At 46.3% G+C, this 19,598-nt stretch overlaps 1 protein-coding gene across 7 annotated transcripts in view; it reads left to right on the top strand.

The window, feature by feature from the left end:
• Nucleotides 1–336: 336 nt before the first annotated feature.
• The window catches only part of LOC144781502 (uncharacterized), a 121,736-nt gene continuing 102,474 nt past the window's right edge, over nt 337–19,598 (top strand). For 6 of the 7 annotated variants that reach the window (XM_078660386.1, XM_078660385.1, XM_078660384.1 and 3 more), the window contains exons 1-2: nt 351–538; nt 7,178–7,298. In XM_078660386.1, coding sequence (XP_078516512.1) covers nt 515–538; nt 7,178–7,298 — 145 coding nt within the window. In that variant the 5' untranslated portion in view covers nt 351–514. Of the gene's footprint in view, nt 539–7,177; nt 7,299–19,598 lie in introns of all 7 variants that reach the window. The other variant, XM_078660388.1, reaches the window with a different exon arrangement.

Genomic DNA, 19,598 nt, shown 5'->3' with positions numbered 1-19,598 from the left:
ATCTTTTTCCTTCTGTAATGTACTGTTTGCTACCTCTTTTATTTTGTTTGCTCACAATTGTCACTTTTGCCTTATGTAACTTAAAGTTTGCTTTTGTAATTTGTTCACTTGTAATTTTCTCCTCATGTATCAGTACTGTTCCTATTGTGAAGCGCTCTGACACCTTCGGGTAAAGTCCGCGCTGTATAAAAACGCATAAAATAAATAAATACAATAAAAATCTCCGGCTGCTAAATCGCCGCACCACCCCTCCTCACGAGCGCTCCGGGAAAAGAGCAGCCTCCAAGCATGCGCAGTAGGTCAGTGTCCCCTGTTCTGAGCGTGTGCAGTTGGAGATTGGGCTTGTGTAAACAGCGCCGCGCCGCGTTGGCTAGGAGGAAGCTTCTTGTCCGAGCGGCTGTCTAGAATCAGATCAGTCCCACTGGTTATTGGGCTGACCCTTGACCCCTCGTCCTCAGACAGAGTACTACAAGCGAACAGCGTGGCGAAGTACATTCAGTGTCAAGGAACTGAAATGTCTGGAAATAATTCAGGAGTGGTGAGTCAAAGGTTGTGGCTTGGCTTCAAAAAATTCCAAATTTGGTGGTTGGCAGTTGGCAGACAGTTTTTGAGTTGAAGTAATGCCCACTGATGTCACCTCACATTCGCGCCGCTTTCGCTCAAAGCAAGGTGAGATATGGTAATGCAGCTTGCACCTTGCTGGACACCAGTGCTGATCTATTCTGTCACTATACATCATCTCATGCCTGTTATCCTCTTGACTCAAAAATTCAGGTGAAGCCAGGCATGTATGAGGATGAGCTCAACAAGATGAATGAGGAATGAGCCTTTTTTTGTGTGGGTGATGTAGATTTGAAAAGAGGCTGATACTGTTAAAGTTTGTTTGTCAGACTGGTGAATAGAAGTAAAAGGAGAGTGACACCTGTCAAATGTGCGTGCGTTGACAGGTATGTTTTCTGGTGAGTTAATCCAATTGCTTCCTTGGCAGCAACCCAAGAATACACATGCCCTAAAATGCTTTAGGTTGTTAAAATGCAAGGTTAGATAAATGGAAAAACTGTGTCCTCCAACGTGAAGTAAGAGGGACCAATAGGAACAGCTTGTTTTTTTCTACTGTCTTTTTTACTATTCTGTTTCCTACCACATATTTATTGCATGCTCATAACCCAATAAATGACAGTATTGCTATTGCTCAATTTCAAATAATTTATGGCCTGATTTAAGTTTGGCGGATGGGTACTTGTGTCACACAAGTAACGGATATCCTGTCTGCTGTATTATAAGCAGCTTATGTCCTATGGCACTTGTAATAAGACAGACAGGATATCCGTCATGTTTGTGACAGATTAACATATTTGCAAAGCTGTAGATCACGTCCTTAGCTTAATGAATTGAGAAGCATGTAAGGGTAGGCTAGTCACCTTTCTCAGAAAATGACCAGCTACTTGTTTACATTTTGCTTACTGGAAAGGTGAAGAGCTTGTAGGTAAAAAAAATAATTTGTGTAAAATTCATAGTATTCTTTTGTAACATGGCAATTAGCCCTAGGTTTGCTTTAATAATCATGTTAAAATTAGGCAGCTCTCAAATACGTTTTTTTGTTCCAACTATTTTATTAGTTTTTTTATAAAGAAATTGCACAAGACAAAAAAGGGGACATGCAGATATATATCTAAGGCACACTTACAATAAAAAGTATTAAGCATATCTAATGACTTCAATAGAAAATAATCAAATGAACAGGAAGAAAAATTCACCTAATGATGATAAAATACCAATAATAGAAAACAAAATGTGTATAGAAAGTCTTCCTATATATATATATATATATATATATATATATATATACATATATATACATTACGAGTTAATATATTGGCTAGGTAAACATAAAAGCAAAATAACAATAGCAAAACAAAGTTGTCACTAGCAAGGAGGCGATAGAGAACCTAAGAACTAATTCTGAAAAAACAAAAGGCCAACATAGAAGTGATTTTTTATGCATTTGTTGAGTTAGATTTCTATTTAAAAAGGGGGGAAATCCTGGATTTTACTGCTTTTTCCATATTTATTACTGGTATGGACTTAAAAATACAAACCAGGCCAATAGAATACCAACCAGGTGTCAACCTTTGTTAGGCAAAGTTAGGTATGCTGAGATTTAAATCTCTGATCTGTAGATTTCTTCCACAAACACCTATTTCACTGACCTGCCCTGGGCATGTCAACTGGTTAGCCCAGTAGACTCAGACTAGTCCATTAAAGTAATGCCGAAGACCTTCCCATTAAGAGCTGCGTGTCCTGGATAATATCACCCAAGCATAGGTTAAACCGCCTGCTGAAATAACTTTTGAATAATATGTATTTAGCAGATTTAAACAGTGCACGCACGTTCATGTGGCCATTCAATCGCATTTGTTTCATACCACAATAATCTTTCACAGACATGCATGTGACTAGAATAAACACAAAGTAGCACAGATAGTGTATCGTATAGTTAATTAGTTAAGACACCCCTTGATTCATCAGTGCGTTTTTCCAAAAATGTATGTGTTAGAAATGGGTAGCGTGGTGCAGAGCGGGCGGGCCAAACTCCAGAGGACATGCGTAAAGCATCCACGCAGTACACACAGGCGACACACAAGGCACACTCCAAAAAGAGACGCTACACAAGGTTGTGTAAGAATAACTTTTGTATTGTGTCAAACATATGATAGTAATCACAGTAGTCTCTATACTGCACCAACTGGCGCCAAGGCAATATTTACAGGGGGATTATATACATGACAGGGCCAATCGGGCCACTGCCGGAACCATCGCAGAGGACAAAGAAAACAAAGGTAAGTCCATCAGTCTCAATCCTGCAATAAAAACATCAGGGCGTGACATTAGGCACTAGGCCGGAACACCTGCAATGGAAACATTATGGCATCCCCATAAGCGTAAAACATTAGACCTAACCCTGAGTCATATGGGCAATATCATTAGGCATATAAAGGCTTTAGCACAGGTAGGCATCAAACACCCCATTTGCCACCATAATCTCAGCAGTTGGCATCATCATCTTCGGGTCAGGCATGCAATTACATTAACACGTGGCATCTCAATAGCATCGACCACTAGGCAGGGAAACATCATTGCATGACAGTAGTATTCGGCATAGGAACCTGTGGGCATAATCTCCTGACATTAGGCAGGCTTGCCTGAAGACACGTTATGCAGAACCCCCCGCCTGGGAGCGTTAGGAGAAATATTTGGCACCAATCAGAGCATAAGTGCATCCCACATAAAACATAGGCTCATCATGCATGAACATATTAGCACTTTAGGTGGGGGGGTAACACCACCTTAGGCCTCACATTAGGGCGTAAATCTCAGTAGGTCTGGGAACATGAATAAATTAGGCCTCAAATCAGCAGGGTAATGGCTTTAGGGACAAGCTGCACACACTATCACTGCCCCAACGTGGTAGTCGCCTTTGGCGCCACAGCGCCTGAGGAGCCCCTCTTACTCCGGGACTCTAGTCATCGTAATTGCCCCTTTGTGGCAGGGCTATTGCAGGTGTCCAGTCAGTACCAGCGACCCTTTCTAGGCAGATCCCTATTTCAATTAGGCACAACCTTATCCAGGTAACATTTCCCATGTATGTGGGGCCTCAACCCCAACTTAAGGTGTGCCCCCCTACTGGGATTCACAGGAAATATACTTGGCCCCAACGTGGCAACTGCGGTCTCCTGTCCAACGGGGCAGCTAGGCAGTCGGGCGAATGCTGACCAAGTCGGGGCCCCTCTCCTGGGGCTCTCACCTAACCAAAATGCTCCCCGGGGGCCTTAAGCACCGACAATGTGCCTCGGCCGGCCCCCAGCAGCCTACACAAGCAGCCCACTCACCGGCAGTCCGGGGCCTCTAGCTGCAACAGACCCCCCCCTTCTGCTGCTCCTCTGGACGTGCGGGGCTCTCCTCTTCAACGTGGGAGCCCCGCCAGCCGCAGCACCTTTCCGGCGGCTTCTCCCGACGGCGGGGGCACGAACCGGCGGGGTGGGCTCTCGCTCCGGCTTCCAAGCACTGAGGTGGCGCGTTTCCCTCTCTCCTCTTCCCCCGGGACTTCCGGTTTGCTGTTCGGGGAGGCGGGGTAGGCTCCCACTGGCGCCAATCCCAGCACGGCTTCTTGGGGGCGCGGCCGATGACGCGCCGGTTTTCAGGACGACTCAATCTTCTTGAGCAGCTCTGGGGCCACAGCGGGGATTTTGGACCATGGCGCTTCTCGGGGGCAATGCGCTGGTATACCGATTCCCGGCCAGCAGCGGTGAGTTCCCCACGTCAGCGCTTTTCCTTTCTTCTCACCCCGGGCTGCGGAGGTAATTAATTCCTGGCAGCAATATGCGGGGTGGGCATCCGCGAAAGGTAGTAGACTGCGGGGTAGGCTTCTGTGATTTCCAGACAGCAGAGCGTCCTCATGCGGGGTGGGCACCCGCTTTCATTTAAATCAGCACAAGGGCGCAATCACGCTGGGTTGGCTCCCGCAGCACTTTTAAATAAAACAGTTCTTCCTAGGGCCATGAAGAATAGAGCTTAACAGGCACTAGGCAGCGCCACCAGCTTCTGGGGACAGAAGACAGGGCCCCCCTTCTCCTGGGCACTCGGTAGCTAGTGCCGCCCTCACTAAGCGCTAGGTAGCAGGCAGGGGGCGTACAGGCAATCCAAACATCGAGCTTCTCTTCCCCTGGCACTCCACACGTAGCGCTCACGAGGCGCAAGGTCTCACCAGCAGCCTCATGGACCCAAGGTAGCGCTCCTCACCTCCTGGGGGTCCAGTACAGCCCAATATAGCGCTCTTCTTCTTCAGGGGCCAGGTAGCAGAGCAGCAGGCCCTACTGGGCAAGGTCAGCAGTCAGTGGGCACTCATCAGGATAGAGCGGTAGGTCCTAGAAACCATCCTCCTCTGTAACGTGGCACTCCTCCTGATACAGCAGCCTTGCCTCCGGCAGAGGGGCTCTCACTAGCCCTGTGGACAGCAGAGGGGTAACAGTTAGGCACAGGGTCCAGCACACAGGCCCATGTGGCGGTGCCTCCTGGCAGCGGGTCCCCTCACATTCATGTCCACGCTCTGACTGAGCACATGGTGGCACAGCCCTCTAATTTATACGCCCCTCACCCCACCTACCAGACAGTGCCAGAAGCTTCTAGAAGCATCTGGGGAAACTGGTTCTAACTGGTCTAGGGGGAGGAGTAGAGCACCCTGGGTGCCAGGTTTCCCTCGAAACGCTGGGGCTGCTGGGAAACAACAACTAGACTGGTAGCCCACCTCAGTCAGGTGGCACAACACATAGCCATGGCATCCAATTTAAAAGCGAAATTTTACCAGGGTACATTCTTATAATGGGGAATTACAGGTGCGTACACCATTGCATCACATTTAACATTTGTATTTCCCATCCATCACATGACATGTTTTTATTAGGGAAAATCAGTCTGCGCACGCCATTGCACAGCATGTACTATGGCATCTCACACCACACATGGCCTATACATTTCTCTACCACGGAGGAGATATCCTCAAATAGGGGGGTGAAAAGCGAAAAAATTCGGGGGGAAAAGGGCCAAGTCCAACAGTATGTAAATGTTAATTCTTTCTTTTCTGATGCACTTACACTACCGAGGCACTCCCCCATACACAGAAGTCAGGCACTTCTGACTTACATTAATGTATGCACTAGATTTGCAACTTGTCTGTTGATATGCATGGTAAGTGTCGTAGCCCTTCCAAGAAGTTTAATGAATGCTTAATCCATTAAGCCAGCATGACAAGTTGTCTCACAAATAAATGTGTCTGCTAAGCTTCTGTTGAGTAACATATATCCTAAACATCTTCCAAAAGTATGTACCCTTCTTTCCTTTTACGCATAGAAATCCCCGGAACAGCATAGTAAGTAGAAATTTTATTATAAGATGTATAATTGTGTGGAAGATTAACAATACCTTCATCAAGACAAAACTGCCTAACAAGAGGCTCCCTGCCGATATTAAGTGATAATGGGGAAAGAGAGAGAAACTAAGTCTTGTACCTTTTATGAAAAAAAGAACGAGATGTTTTAGGGAATTTAAAGTCCTCTGCTCCAAGATTCTTGTTCCTTCGGATGCAACCCTTTGGCGGGTTTCGAGTGGACTGTTCTGAGCTTCCATTTGTTATTGCTGGGAGACCAGGTTCGGCTTTCTGGTCCCATGGGTTCAGGCTTTCTTGGACTCTGCATTTTGGAATGGTTTAGTTAGAACAAGCCGCGGATCACCGCAACTACAATTTATGCTCTATGTTAGTGACTGTATAGTTAATAGATTACTAGTTTACACAAACCACCTTCATTTCTTCCATTCATACCTGTCCTTGCTTTCTTTGGTTAACTTGTCAAGCAGTTAGGGGTTCTGACACTCGACTGTGTGGTTGGTGATTGTTGTCCCACAGCTGTAGGTCGAGCTCCACTTCTTACAGCCGAGCCTTCGTGCCAGAGAGGGTTGGCCTGGATCATATTTCTGGATCTCAGTGCCTCTTCTGCAGGTATTTATTCCCAGCTTCCAGTAGGTTTCCCGTTCTAAAGCATTTACGGGGTTCCTGCAGCTCTCTGTTTTTGTGCATTCTGTTCCTGGTCTTAAGTGCGAGATGGCAGCAGGCTGGGACATTTGCCAGAGTAGCTCTTAAATCATCACAGTTCTGTATCCCATGCTAGCAGTCCCTAGAAAAGTCTCACTCCTACTCTGCTGCTGCATATTACAGATCGGCATTGTACAGGAAGCAGAAGGGGCGAGAGCTTCATTAACAGCAGGAAGGAATGAGCTAAAACATTCTGTCGGGTATTTTTTGGCAAGTGTTTTAAGACGAGAATGTTTACTTTAGGGCTTAGAAGGCAATGCACTTGCCCAGCGCGTGAACTCACCCTTATAGAATGAGTAAGTGATGATCAGCACCAATAACTAATAATGCCATTTTCCTTCGGCAACATGGCAAATGTCTCTGTGGTCTTTCTCTTGCCATTTAGAAAATATATTTCTTTTGATAAAGTGCTTGCCTTTTCTGAGCTTACTGCATATTCCTGCTTGGTAGGAAACTAGATTGCACATTCTCAGTAGATGCTTGGATAATTTTTTTGGGACCTTGTGAGACGAGATTCTTTTCTTCCAACAGGTTAAATTCCGTGATGTTGCCGCCTGTTTTTCTGAAGAGGAGTGGAAGCTTTTACCTCACTGGCAGAGGAATTTTTACAGGAATGTGATGAAGGAAATTCACCAAACCTTGGTCTATTTGGGTAAATATGCACTGTTTGCGTTTTTAAAAGAGACAAATTGTGAATTCGCTCTACTTTAATGTATATTTTGGGTTCGTTTTCCAAAATCTGTTAAGTCAAATAGAAATACCTACTTTGGTACTAGGTAGGGTAGTAGGCTTACGTGGTGGGGTGCATAGCAGCCAAATAGCCCGATATCTTGTGTGATACCTTTAACTAGCTCTGGCATTAAAATGCATATGTGTGTGTGTGTTTTTTTATTGATTTCATTATTTCGAGAGAACGTGTACCAATACAACAAATCAAGGGACCAGCCCTTGCTTACTGACCCAGCCGTACTCTTAGTGGGCATTGACAGGGACAATCAGCCTGCTCCTGTCAATCCTGCTCTGTTTTGATTTTTCCAAACATATGGAATCGGCATTAAACATAATACATATTTAAAATGCCATTGTCTAAAGGTAACGTGTATGTTTTAAAAAACATTAAGAACCTGAGTAGATAATGGCCTATCAGAAAAATACATTTTAAAGAATATAAAAGCAGGAATTGGCTACCAGTCTTGCATTGAATTGAACTACGTTTTCGGTAGATGTGCTTATATGAACAAGCAAAATGTTGTCACTCTCGGTGAAGGGAACCAATAGCTGAAGTGGGCTGAACTATTGTCCCATATTGTAGTATATTCTCGGTTTGGATGTATGATGTTACAACGCATGCTTTTACCACGCATGCTGTTACAACGCAGCTTTTACAACGCAAACCTTTACAACGCATAGCGCTTTGGGGTGCTGGATAGTGAATAGTTTAATTTACTATTCCAACTCCAGTCCCCGTGGACACTAGGGAAGGTGTTGGATAGTAAATTAAATCTATTCCCTATCCTAGAGCGCCCCCCCAGCGCAATGCGTTGTAATGGTTTTCGTTGTAAACCTGCGTTGTAAAAGCACTGCGTTGTAAAAGTTTCGTTGTAAAGGATGTTTCCCTCTCGGTTTACATAAATGTACTTGTGCACCTTATGATTTTGGACTAAAATGCCATCTCTGATAACGCCTGAAAATAATTTTTGTTGGAAATTCATAATTTAAAAAATTGTACTGAACTTGATTGAATATCGGAAAAGAAATATGGTATTTGGATCAAATAAGGAGACATAGGATGAACAGCGTTGATATTTCCAATATATATTGGAAGACTCAATGTGGAAAAATGGTGGTAAATGTGTCCCAATGTTACCCTAATGGTACTGATCTAGTTGTGTGGGCGCTGAAATCAAAGAGAAACTTATTGTTTATGTAAAGGGCAAACCGATGTGTGTGTTAAAGGCCCAGTAGAAGGCGTCATGCTGAAACGCGCCGGCCATTGCATTTTTGCCAGAAATTGTTTGACATGATGAATTTAATCAAATAAATATGCTCTAAATCACCTTCTGCGGTTTGACAAATATAAGTAATATGGATGCCTGGAATTGGTGTCGCCGTATAGTTAGCAGCGCTAACTATAACTTGCTCCCCAGCCATGCACTGCTAATGACCTCACAAATGGCATCACTCTGGACACGTTCTGTGATATAATTGATGACATCCCTGATGACATTGCAAATGACATCATCCAATGAGTGTGATAGTTTGTTTTATAGTTTACATAGTGGCGGGTAAGTACCATATTACTTGTCTACCAAATTGTGTGCAGCCTGGGTCCAGCTAATGGGTGTAAGCGTTTAGAGAACACATCTGCTCCTAATGCACTATAGATGCCTAGAGGTATTGAACATGTTACACATCTGCTCCTAATGCACTACAGCTGTCTGGAGGTATTGAACATGTTGCCAATCTTTGTATTGAAGACTAACTCTTGCGCTAGTGTCAGTTGACTTGTGTTCATTATGTTCCACGCAAGTTATTTGGTTCTGCAAAAAAAGGTTTTCAACAGGAGTAAGATTCTACATAGTAGATACTAACTTTTGTAAGCAGCCTTGAGTTTTTTGACTGAATCGTGTCAGCCTGACAATTTTTACAAAATTTAGAAGACTGTGTGCACCAGGTACTAACTTATATACATGTGCGTGGTTTGCTTGAGAAGATGGGTTATCTAAAGTTTTCACAACAGTATAAAGGGTGCCGGTAGTAGGGTGTTTAGCACCTTCAGATCGCGGTTATTTTCAGTAAATAGTCTCTTTTTTGACAACTGTTGCAAACAGCGTACGCTGTTCATAATAGATAATTTTTAACACTCTGTGGTGTGTTTCTTATGAAAGTGTCACTGTTTGCAAATAGTGCAGTATAAGTTAAACTCTCTTCATAGAGTAAGCACTGTTTACAGTACCCAGTTCTCTACTGATATCAACTTAATTTCTCGATGTAGGTTAGGTGAGTTTCAGGTGTTTGATACAGGTAAAAGCTGTCTGTAGTAGGTCATTTGTTTTGGAACTGACATTCACTATTTTTAGGAACTTGGCTTTCTTTGAACGTTGTATGCAGATTGGACACCATAATCAATGAGAGTTTGCTATATATCTGTGGTTGACTGTTAATATGAACTATGCTAGCTGTAAAGTGTATGGTATAGGGTCAGTGTTGCACATAATGCATGCTTTCTACACCTAAGGGAGTTGTATCTGTGATGGCAGGAATGATAGCTGATGATCTCCTTTTGCACTTACTGGCAGGCCTCTAATCCCATAGTAATTTATAGACCCCCAGTCAGAGACAAGCTCTCCCCCCGCAGCTCCGCCTGACAGCGTTCGGCTTTGGTCCAGACAAGGCAAGGTTCAAGCCTTCTCCCTGCTGGGTCCCGATCTTGGCTTGACTTGGATTTTGGTCTTCTCTCTTTTTTCTCGCCTGCTCCCCCGCTGCCCTTAGCGCCCATCTTGCGTTAATTTTTCATGCCGCTTCCAGCCCTGCTCCCGCCTCCCAGCCACAAGCCCCTCTCCCCTCCCCTACTTATATGGTGACCGCTGCGGGGAGCGTGAGCCAGAACCCTTACCTTCGGTCAGAGATCAGCTCCCCCCGCAGCTCTGCCTGACAGAGCTCGTCTTTGGTCCAGCCAAGGCAGGGTTCGAGCCTTCTCCCTGCTGGGTCCCGATCTTGGGTTGAATTGGATCTCGGTCTTCTCGCCTGCTCCCCTGCTGCCCTTATCGCTCATCCTTCATTAATTTTTCCTGCCGCTTCCAGCCCCACTCCCGCCTCCCAGTCGCAAGCCCCTCCCCCCTCCCCTACTTATATGGCGTCCGCTGTGGGGAGAGCGAGCTAGACTCCTGACCCTCGGTCAGAGATCAGCTCTCCCCCCGTAGCTCCGCCTGACAGCGCTCGGCTTTGGTCCAAAAAAAGACAGGGTTCGAGCCTTCTCCTTGCTAGGTCCTGAGCTTGGCTTGGCTTGGGTCTTGGTCTTCTCTCTTTTTTCTCACCTGCTCCCCCGCTGCCCTTAACGCTCATCCTGCGTTAATTTTTCCCGCCGCTTCCAGCCCCGCTCCCGCCTCCCAGCCTCAAGCACCTCCCCTACTTATATGGCGACCGCTGCGGGGAGCGCGAGCTAGACTCCTGACCCTCGGTCAGAGATCATCTCTTCCCCCGCAGCTCCGCCTGACAGCGCTCGGCTTTGGTCCAGACAAGGCAGGGTTCGAGCCTTCTCCCTGCTAGGTCCTGAGCTTGGCTTTGCTTGGGTCTTGGTCTTCTCTCTTTTTTCTCGCCTGCTCCCCCGCTGCCCTTAACGCTCATCCTGCGTTAATTTTTCCCGCCGCTTCCAGCCCCGCTCCCGCCTCCCAGCCTCAAGCCCCTGCCCTACTTATATGGCAACCGCTGCGGGGAGCGCGAGCTAGTGCCCTGACCCTCGGTCAGAGATCAGCTCTGCCCCCGCAGCTCCGCCTGACAGTGCTCGGCTTTGGTCCAGACAAGGCAGTGTTCGAACCTTCTCCCTGCTGTGTCCCGATCTTGGCTTGACTTGGATCTTGGTCTTCTCTCTTTTTTCTTGCCTGCTCCCCCGCTGCCTTTATCGCTCATCCTGCATTAATTTTTCCCACCGCTTCCAGCCCCCCTCCCGCCTCACAGCCGCAAGCCCCTCCCCCCTCCCCTACTTATATGGCAACCGCTGAGGCACTGAGCAATAGTTGGAGGACGATTAAGTAAATCATACAGCTACTAACAGATACATGTGTATTTTAACAACTGTGTGCATCAAACGAAGTCACTTAGCCGTGTATGTTTGTTATCAGTTTAAACTATTCCAGAGATCTGTAAATAATCAATCATCCATACTAAGGCTGAGGCTACTGCCCAATACTCTTTTAACAACAACTTTATTGACATTGATGACAATTTGTTTACAAAAAGTTTTTTGCGGCACAAATTGTATGTTTTTTGCTCAATTGAACTACCAGTCCCAGAATGCACCTTAAAATGCCAACTGGGCTAGAGGTATGAATGGGAGAAACTGTAGATGACTAATGTTTGCACCGTGATCAAAACCTGCCTGTAAAATGATAGCTGGTTAAATAAACCGTTTTTGGTGAGGAATATATATATATATATATATATATATATATATATATATATATATATATATATATATATATATATATATATATATATATACACACACACACACACACACACACACACATATTTATATTACAGAGTAGCCACTGTGCAGTTATAGTTAGGGTTACCAGAGATAGGAGTTCCTCGGATTTTTGTCCCTTAATAACTTTGCACCGATTTGACTAATCTACGCACAATGTTGCAAACTTATTGCATACTCAAAAGGAAGGCGGAGAAAGAGGGAAAGATGGCTAGGCTCACCCTCCTAAAGTTATGTAGACCTGCAAATCCCTGAATCTAGGGATCAACAACCTAGCCATTGGATGACTGGTATTCACAACACTCGCTATAGTTGGAATAGTTAAGTGTCAGAAAGAAAAAGCTTTCTTTCTTGAGTCCCCTCACTCACCAGGGTTTCCCCACGGTGACATGCTTCATCATTGGGGCCATCCCAGTCCTCTACGGACTGAGGCGTGCTATGACTTGCGGAATTACGTAGGAGCACTGAAGTGATGGACTATGTGTAGTGCAGTCAGTGTAGTGAAGTGGAGTGGGTTTAAAAGTGAGTTAAAACTACCTATCTAGTGGGCGACGATGATTTATTCTTGCTCCTAGAAGGTATGATTAAAAACGGGGTAGAACACTAGGGGTCCTAATTACAATGAGTTAAGTGTACCTAGTAATTCGAGTCAACATGTTTCGAACGTTCCCCAAGCTCTTCGTCAGGACTACACAGGGACCAGCCCTGTGTTCGCCACTCCTAGTTGTACTCAAGTGAGTTAAATTCTTAATAATTAAATGCTGCAACAGTAAATCATGCGTTAGTACATATGTATATTGATAGTCACGTAGTATATTAATGGGTACCTAGCTTTGCCCCATGTTCGCGGAGAGTTGTTGGTATCTCTTGAATTTGCTCATAAGATACGCTGGCTTAGTCACCTACACTGCAACCTCCGGACCGCATAACACACTTGCACTCCAATGCATTTTACATAGAACTTTGTATTTCAGTTAGTGGCAAAACGGCTGAACGGTTTGTAATGAAATTTCACAGCAATGTATATTAGACTACATAGAGGATTCTTTTTGCTATTGCATGTGATTTTATGAAGTTATAGAGGCCAACAACTTAGTGATGTCTGTGTAACACAATACTACTAAAAGTAGTATGGAAGTCAAAAAAAATAAACTAGACTGCATATTGTAAAGTTTCAGATTTTCTTTATGAGCAACCTAAATACCCATTTATGATCACTTGCTAATGAAAAGATATAAACAAAGACATAACCAATAGAATAAATCTTGATCTACATAGGTTTTCCTTGCAAGCTCTCTCACGCACAAAATAAAATTGTGCCCAACAAGCCAAACAAAAACTGTCTTCCTTATGCACCCCTGTGCAATAAAATGAAACAGTGACCTAGCAGTGAGCTACACAAACGACTATTTGGAGGCCTTGATAATTGGCCACTAGGGAAAAAACGAAAAAGCTCAATTTTTGTAACAACAATGATTGTCTTTCATTCACTTTTGGCTTCATATATAGCACAATCCTACTAAAAGTATCAAGGAAGTCCAAAAAATAAACTAGACTGCATATGTAAAGTTTCAGAATTAATAGGAACAACAAAAGACACATTTATGATCACATGATTATATAAACCAATAAACAAATGCATAACAAGTACAATAGATAAAAAGAAAGCAATTACATTAAATCTGATTGCCACTTTAGTTATAGTTAGTATTCCCAGAGATAGGAATTCCTTGGATTTTAGCTTTCTAATAACTTTTCACCCATTTGACGAATCACCTCAAAACTTTCCAGAAGGGCTGAACGGATTTACATGAAATTTGGCAGGATTATACATTATGGAGCACAGATTATGCTTTTGGGGTACTGCAGCTAAGTATGGTAAGTATTTTTTTAAGTTATAAGACATTTAAATTTAGTGATATCTGTTAGGGCGGTACTTTCACAGGATTTCTCAAAATGTTGTAAAACAACTGTGCTACATGGCCGTAACCTTATTTAAAAATACGTAAAAAAATATAAATACATTTCCCTACCTATTACCACTTTACTAAAGTGGTTATAGATAGGGACCTATCTGTTTGCCTATACCTAAAGCCCTAACACTGAACACAGCCAAAGTGTAGTTAAAGCAATGACTATCTTTTTATTCTCTAAAAAGGTCCATTACCCAATTATATATGTTGTCTTGTTATCGCCATGTACCACAGTATATTGCAAAGTAACCACAGAATACCATGGCCCAAAATATAACTATGGCCTAGCTGTTTTATTGGATTACGGTACCTTTGGGCAGCGCAATATTTAAGTCAGATTTACAAAGCAATGCAAGGCTACCATGCATGGCCCTGCGTGGATTGGCAAATCTGGTGTCAAGAACCGGTTCCTCTGGAGCAGTACCCTCCATTGCCCACCTTCTGGCAGCACAAACTCTGTGATTAATAACACAAGAGGATCGGATTGGCCAGACGGGGGGAAGGGTTTTGGGGAGGGTACTGCTTGAGGGAGACCGGAAATGACATAGAGCCTTTGTTGTAAGACTACTAGCTATACTGTGACTGTGATCAACTTTCTTCTGTAACCTATGCGAAAACCAACCTTACCTGTGAGGGAATTAAAGAAGCACTGTACATTTATTCGGTGTACTCACTCTATCATCCCTCTAGAAGCAATATTCTTATGTTTTTTATTTAGTCACTTAAATGTGAGTATTGCACTATATGCGTTTTGGTACCTGGCAATGCTGTTTGCGGTGTGTCACAGTCCTCGGTCTAGGTCCACTATCTCCCCGCAGCTCCGCTGTGCCGTCTCTTGCCCCCAGGCCCCGACCTCCTCCTTGGGAGGTTCGATGCTGCTGCCCGCTCCTGCGCCTGCTACCCGCTCCAACTGGGACCAGACTGCCTGCAACCACTGTAACCTTTCTCAGCCATTTTATTCTTAATTTTTCCCTGTTGTGCCACTGTTATTGTGCCCATCTGTGTCTTGCTCTAATCTCTCCCCCGAATTCCCCTGCTCCTGCCTTCCAGCCTCTCCTCCCTCCCATCACCCCTACTTAATGACGGCCGCAGTGCGTTCGCGCCCTTCCGCGACACGACTGCAACCAGCGCCAGGAACCCTGGATCTCCCACTACCCATCGCTGCGACACCACCACTGTCCTCGCACTCAACCCTGGAAGATTTAGAGAATGCCAACATTCCTCGCTGAACACTCTCACGGCCAGTTCTCCTGCCTCCACTGCCGCCAGACACTCACCACCACCCCGGGCCCCCATTACCGCCAACGCCAGCTCCGGCGACACACTAAAATGCATTCTCCTCAATGTACGCTCCATACACAAACATGCCATGGAAATCTAGAACTTACTCGACTCTCTCTCGCCTGACACCGCCTTCTTCACAGAGACCTGGACCAACGCACCCTCCGCCCCGACATCAGCACCGCCATCCCAGACGGATACAAGATCCAGAGGAAAGACCACCCCAACCACCCAGGAGGGGGCCTCGCCATCGCCCACAAGAGCACCCTCCGCCTTACCACCTGCAGTGAAACCTTCCCCTCCGCCAAACACCTGCACTTCCAGATACAGACCACCCCCAAAGCCGCGCTCCGAGGAAACCTCGTCTACAGACCCCCCGAACACCCTTCGCCATCGCCAACTTCATTGCACCCCAAACCATAACCTTAACAATCTACATACTCATTAGAGACCTGAACTTCCGCCTTGATAACCCCAGCGGCCTCAACTCCATTATCTTTCGTGACAACCTCGCCAGCATCGGACTTAAACAACTCGTCAACACACCGACCAACAGAGCAGGACACACCCTCGACCCCAACTTCGCGGCAGGAAACAGCGTCCAATTCAGCCACAGAACGCAGCTGTCATGGTCCGACCACCACTGCGTACACTTCGCCATCAACAAACCCAAGGCACCCAAACCAGCCCAACGCCCACCACGAAGGAACTGGTGCAAGGTTACCGACGAGCAAATTAACTCCACCCTCACCCGAGACAACCACACCTGGGCACCCGACGCAAACAACGTAAATGACGCAGCCAGAGAACTCCACACCTGGATCTCCAACTACACAGACGAGCCCGCCCGCTATGCAACCCCGACAGACAACGCTCCAGGAATGCCACCTGATTCACCACCAATCTCCAAGAAGCCAGACGCACCTGCAGATGCCTGGAGAAGAAGTGGAGAAACACCAAGACAACCAAAAACCACACCACCTACAAGGACGCCATGACGGACTACCACAACCAGATCAGAGCCACTAAGAGGAACTTCATCCACAAAAAAATCCTCGCCAACTCCAAGGAACTTTTCACTGTCATTCAAGAATTCACCAACCCACGCAGCGAAGCCACAGACATCACCACATCCCAAGACCTCTGCGACAAGCTTGGAACCTGTTTCCACCTCAAGATCAAAAATCTCAATGACAACTCCATGGACCATTTACTAGGCGTCACAGACGGCCCCCCGCCCCCCAGAAACACCAGCCAGCCCACCATCTCCAACTGGACACACCGATAACGGCCAAAGACACCGCCTCGACCATGAAAAGATCCACTCAGGGACCCCCACCAACCCCTGCCCCCCCACATCTACCACAGAACTACAGCCGCCACCGCCCGACCTACAACGCCCCATCACTACCGCCTTCAAAACAGGCACCTTCCCAGATGAATGGTAGAGCGCAGAAGTCAGACCCCTGCTCAAGAAGCCCACAGCTGACCCCACCGACCTCAAGAACTATCGGCCCATCTCGCTCCTCCCCTTCACAGCCAAAGAGAAAACAGTCAACAGGAAACTGACAAAATTCATTGAAGAGAACGCCGTCCTCAACCCATCCTAATCCAGATTCCGAAGCAACCATAGTACAGAGACCTCCCTACTCGCCAACACAGACGATATCCGCACCCTCATGGATCAAGGCCACTCCGTAGACCTCATCCTTCTCGACCTATCAGCGGCCTTTGACACTGTCTTCCACTGCACTCTAGTCGCCAGACTACACGACGCAGGCATAAAAGGAACAGCCCTGGACTGGATCCGATCATTCCTCACCGGAAGAAGCCAAAGGATCAGACTCCACCCTTCCTCCCCCGCCCCACGAAAATCACCCGTGGAGTCCCACAGGGTTCATCACTGAGCCCCACCCTCTTCAACATCTACATGGCCCCCCTCATAGCCATCGTCCGACAACACGGCCTCAACATTGTATCCTACGCAGACGACACCCAGCTCATCCTCTCCCTCACCAAAGACCCCCCCCACTCCAAGACTCAACTTCCAGAAAGGAATACAAGACGTCGCAGTCTGGATGACCAACAGCTGCCTGAAGCTCAACGCCGAGAAGACAGATGTCCTCGGTACCACCCCTTCTGCATGGGACATCTTTGGTGGCCGATCGCCCTCGAAAGCCCACCTACCCCCTCAGACCATGCCAAGATCCTCGGCATCATACTCCACTCATCACTCACCATGAACCGACAGGTCAACGCCGTCACCTCCAGCTGCTTCAACACCCTCCGCATAATCCGCAAGACCTTCAAGTGGATCCCCCCGAGTCAAGGAAGACAGTCACCCACGCACTCATCACCAGCAGACTGGACTATGGAAACACAATCTACGCCGGCATCAACAAGTCCCTACTCCGCAAAATCCAGATAATACAGATCACCACGGCCAGACTCGTCCTCAGCATCCCCCGACACAAACACATCAGCCAACACCTACGAAGTCTCCACTGGCTCCCTGTGGATTAAAGATTCACTTTCAAAATCCTCACACACGCCTACAAATGCCTACACAACAACGGACCCAAATACCTCAATGACAGTATCAACTTCCACGTACCCAAAAGAAACCTCCGATCTTCCAACCTCGCACTGGTCGAAACCCCACGCATCCACAGAGCAGGTGGAAGATCCTTCTCTCACATTGCAGCCAAGACCTGGAACGAGCTACAGGCAGACATCAGACGCGCCCCCTCCCTGAACACCTTCAGAAAAACCCTAAAGACCTGGCTCTTCGGCTAAACAGATCTACAGACTCCCCCCTCAGTGCCTTGAGACCCTCACGGGTGAGCAGCACGCTTACAATTCCCTGATTGATTGATAGTCACTGTTATGCCACATCTAGTACACAGATTGCATTCTCTGTGCAATATTCTATAGACAAATCTTTATTTGCTTTCTATAGACTTTAGGCACTGCTGTATAATTTTCCATACATAGGGTTCTATGCGCAGTCTGTGTACGCTATAACAACAAAATATTGAACATGAACAATACCAGTCTTTATGAAACTCATCTACTTATCTCTTATGAAGTAATGTCAACCAGAGTGCTGTTTCAATAATGTTATTCTGGGATATTGACTCTTTTCATCATGTGTGGGATTTCAGCCTCTCAACACTACTCATACGAATCTTAAGCGATTCCAACATTAGGCCAAGTCTGATAATCTCTCCATGCCTCCCTTTCTGGTTCAGAACGAAATCGCTGTGATGGCCAATCTCTATGACAGACTAGACAAACAAAATTTCCTACTGTGATTCTGTAGGAGAAACCGCAGCGTTGTTGCTGCCAGCTCAGACGCTGAAACACGAGCGTTCTGAAAAGAGCGTGGTGCATTTTTATCGTGTTTACTGTCCTCACTCAACATGGCAGCTGGCAGTTGCAGATCTTGCGTGACTCCGCGATGGTGAGCTTGACCTGAAAGGAAAAGGGCAGAGTCAGCACAAGCATGTTTGCTCATCCAAGTGATTACTTCCGCTGCTGGAGTTCTAGATGCGCTGCGATGGAACAGTGCAAAAGCAGACCACACTGCGCCCTCGCACGCTCAGGGTACACAGCACACAAAGACCACGCCATCCCCAAACAATGCAAGGAGGTGCATCATCAAGTAGGGCATCATTCGGATGGGCGCAATCCATGAGGACCTAGGAGCACTTGTGGTCTCGCTGGCTGCAAGACCGAGAGATGGGCTGACACTCCCAGGAGGAAGGCATTGCATGACATCTAGAGAAACGCAAGGCAGCAAAATGTGCTGTTTTACGTTACTCCGCACACCATAATGTACATTGCTGCTAAATTTTACATACATCCTTATGCCACACCACTGTACACCATTCCACTATGCGCTATTCTGCTCTATGCCAATCCACTCTATGCTTCTCCACTGTATGCTATTACACTCTACGCAACTCCACTTATGCCACTACATTCTACGCTCTTGCACTGCACACACATCCAGTCTACGCCACTCCATGGAAACGCCACTCCACTGGATGCTACTCCACTATATGCTACTACACTTTACACCATTCCACAGTACACCACTTCATTCTGTGCTTGAATGAGAGGCAAGATGGCATCTGTGTGAGCAGTCACATTTTGGCTCACTCCTCTCTAGTTCCAGGTCGACGCATGAGGTCTACGGCGTGTGGCAGAGCTCGATGGGACTCATCGATATATGCAGGTGCTGTAGTCAGTGTCCAGATGCATGGCCACAAGCGAGGATGCAAATATGCTGGGTTTTTTAGCTTGATGGGCAAATACGGCAGCAGTAGTCCGAGAGGTTAGGCATGCTGTAAGGATACTATAGTGTGCTGGGCCCAGTATGCACCCCAGTTTTTTGAGGTCCGGGTGGCTTGCGGTGCGAGTGTCCCTGGCAAGAGTTATGCTGCCGAAAAGTGTATGGATGAACCGGGACTGATTGGCAGAGAATCCA

Source organism: Lissotriton helveticus, chromosome 9, assembly GCF_964261635.1.
Source record: "Lissotriton helveticus chromosome 9, aLisHel1.1, whole genome shotgun sequence".
Taxonomy (NCBI): Eukaryota; Metazoa; Chordata; class Amphibia; order Caudata; family Salamandridae; genus Lissotriton; species Lissotriton helveticus.
Note: the sequence above shows the minus strand (reverse complement) of the source record. Positions and strands in the feature narration are given on the sequence as shown.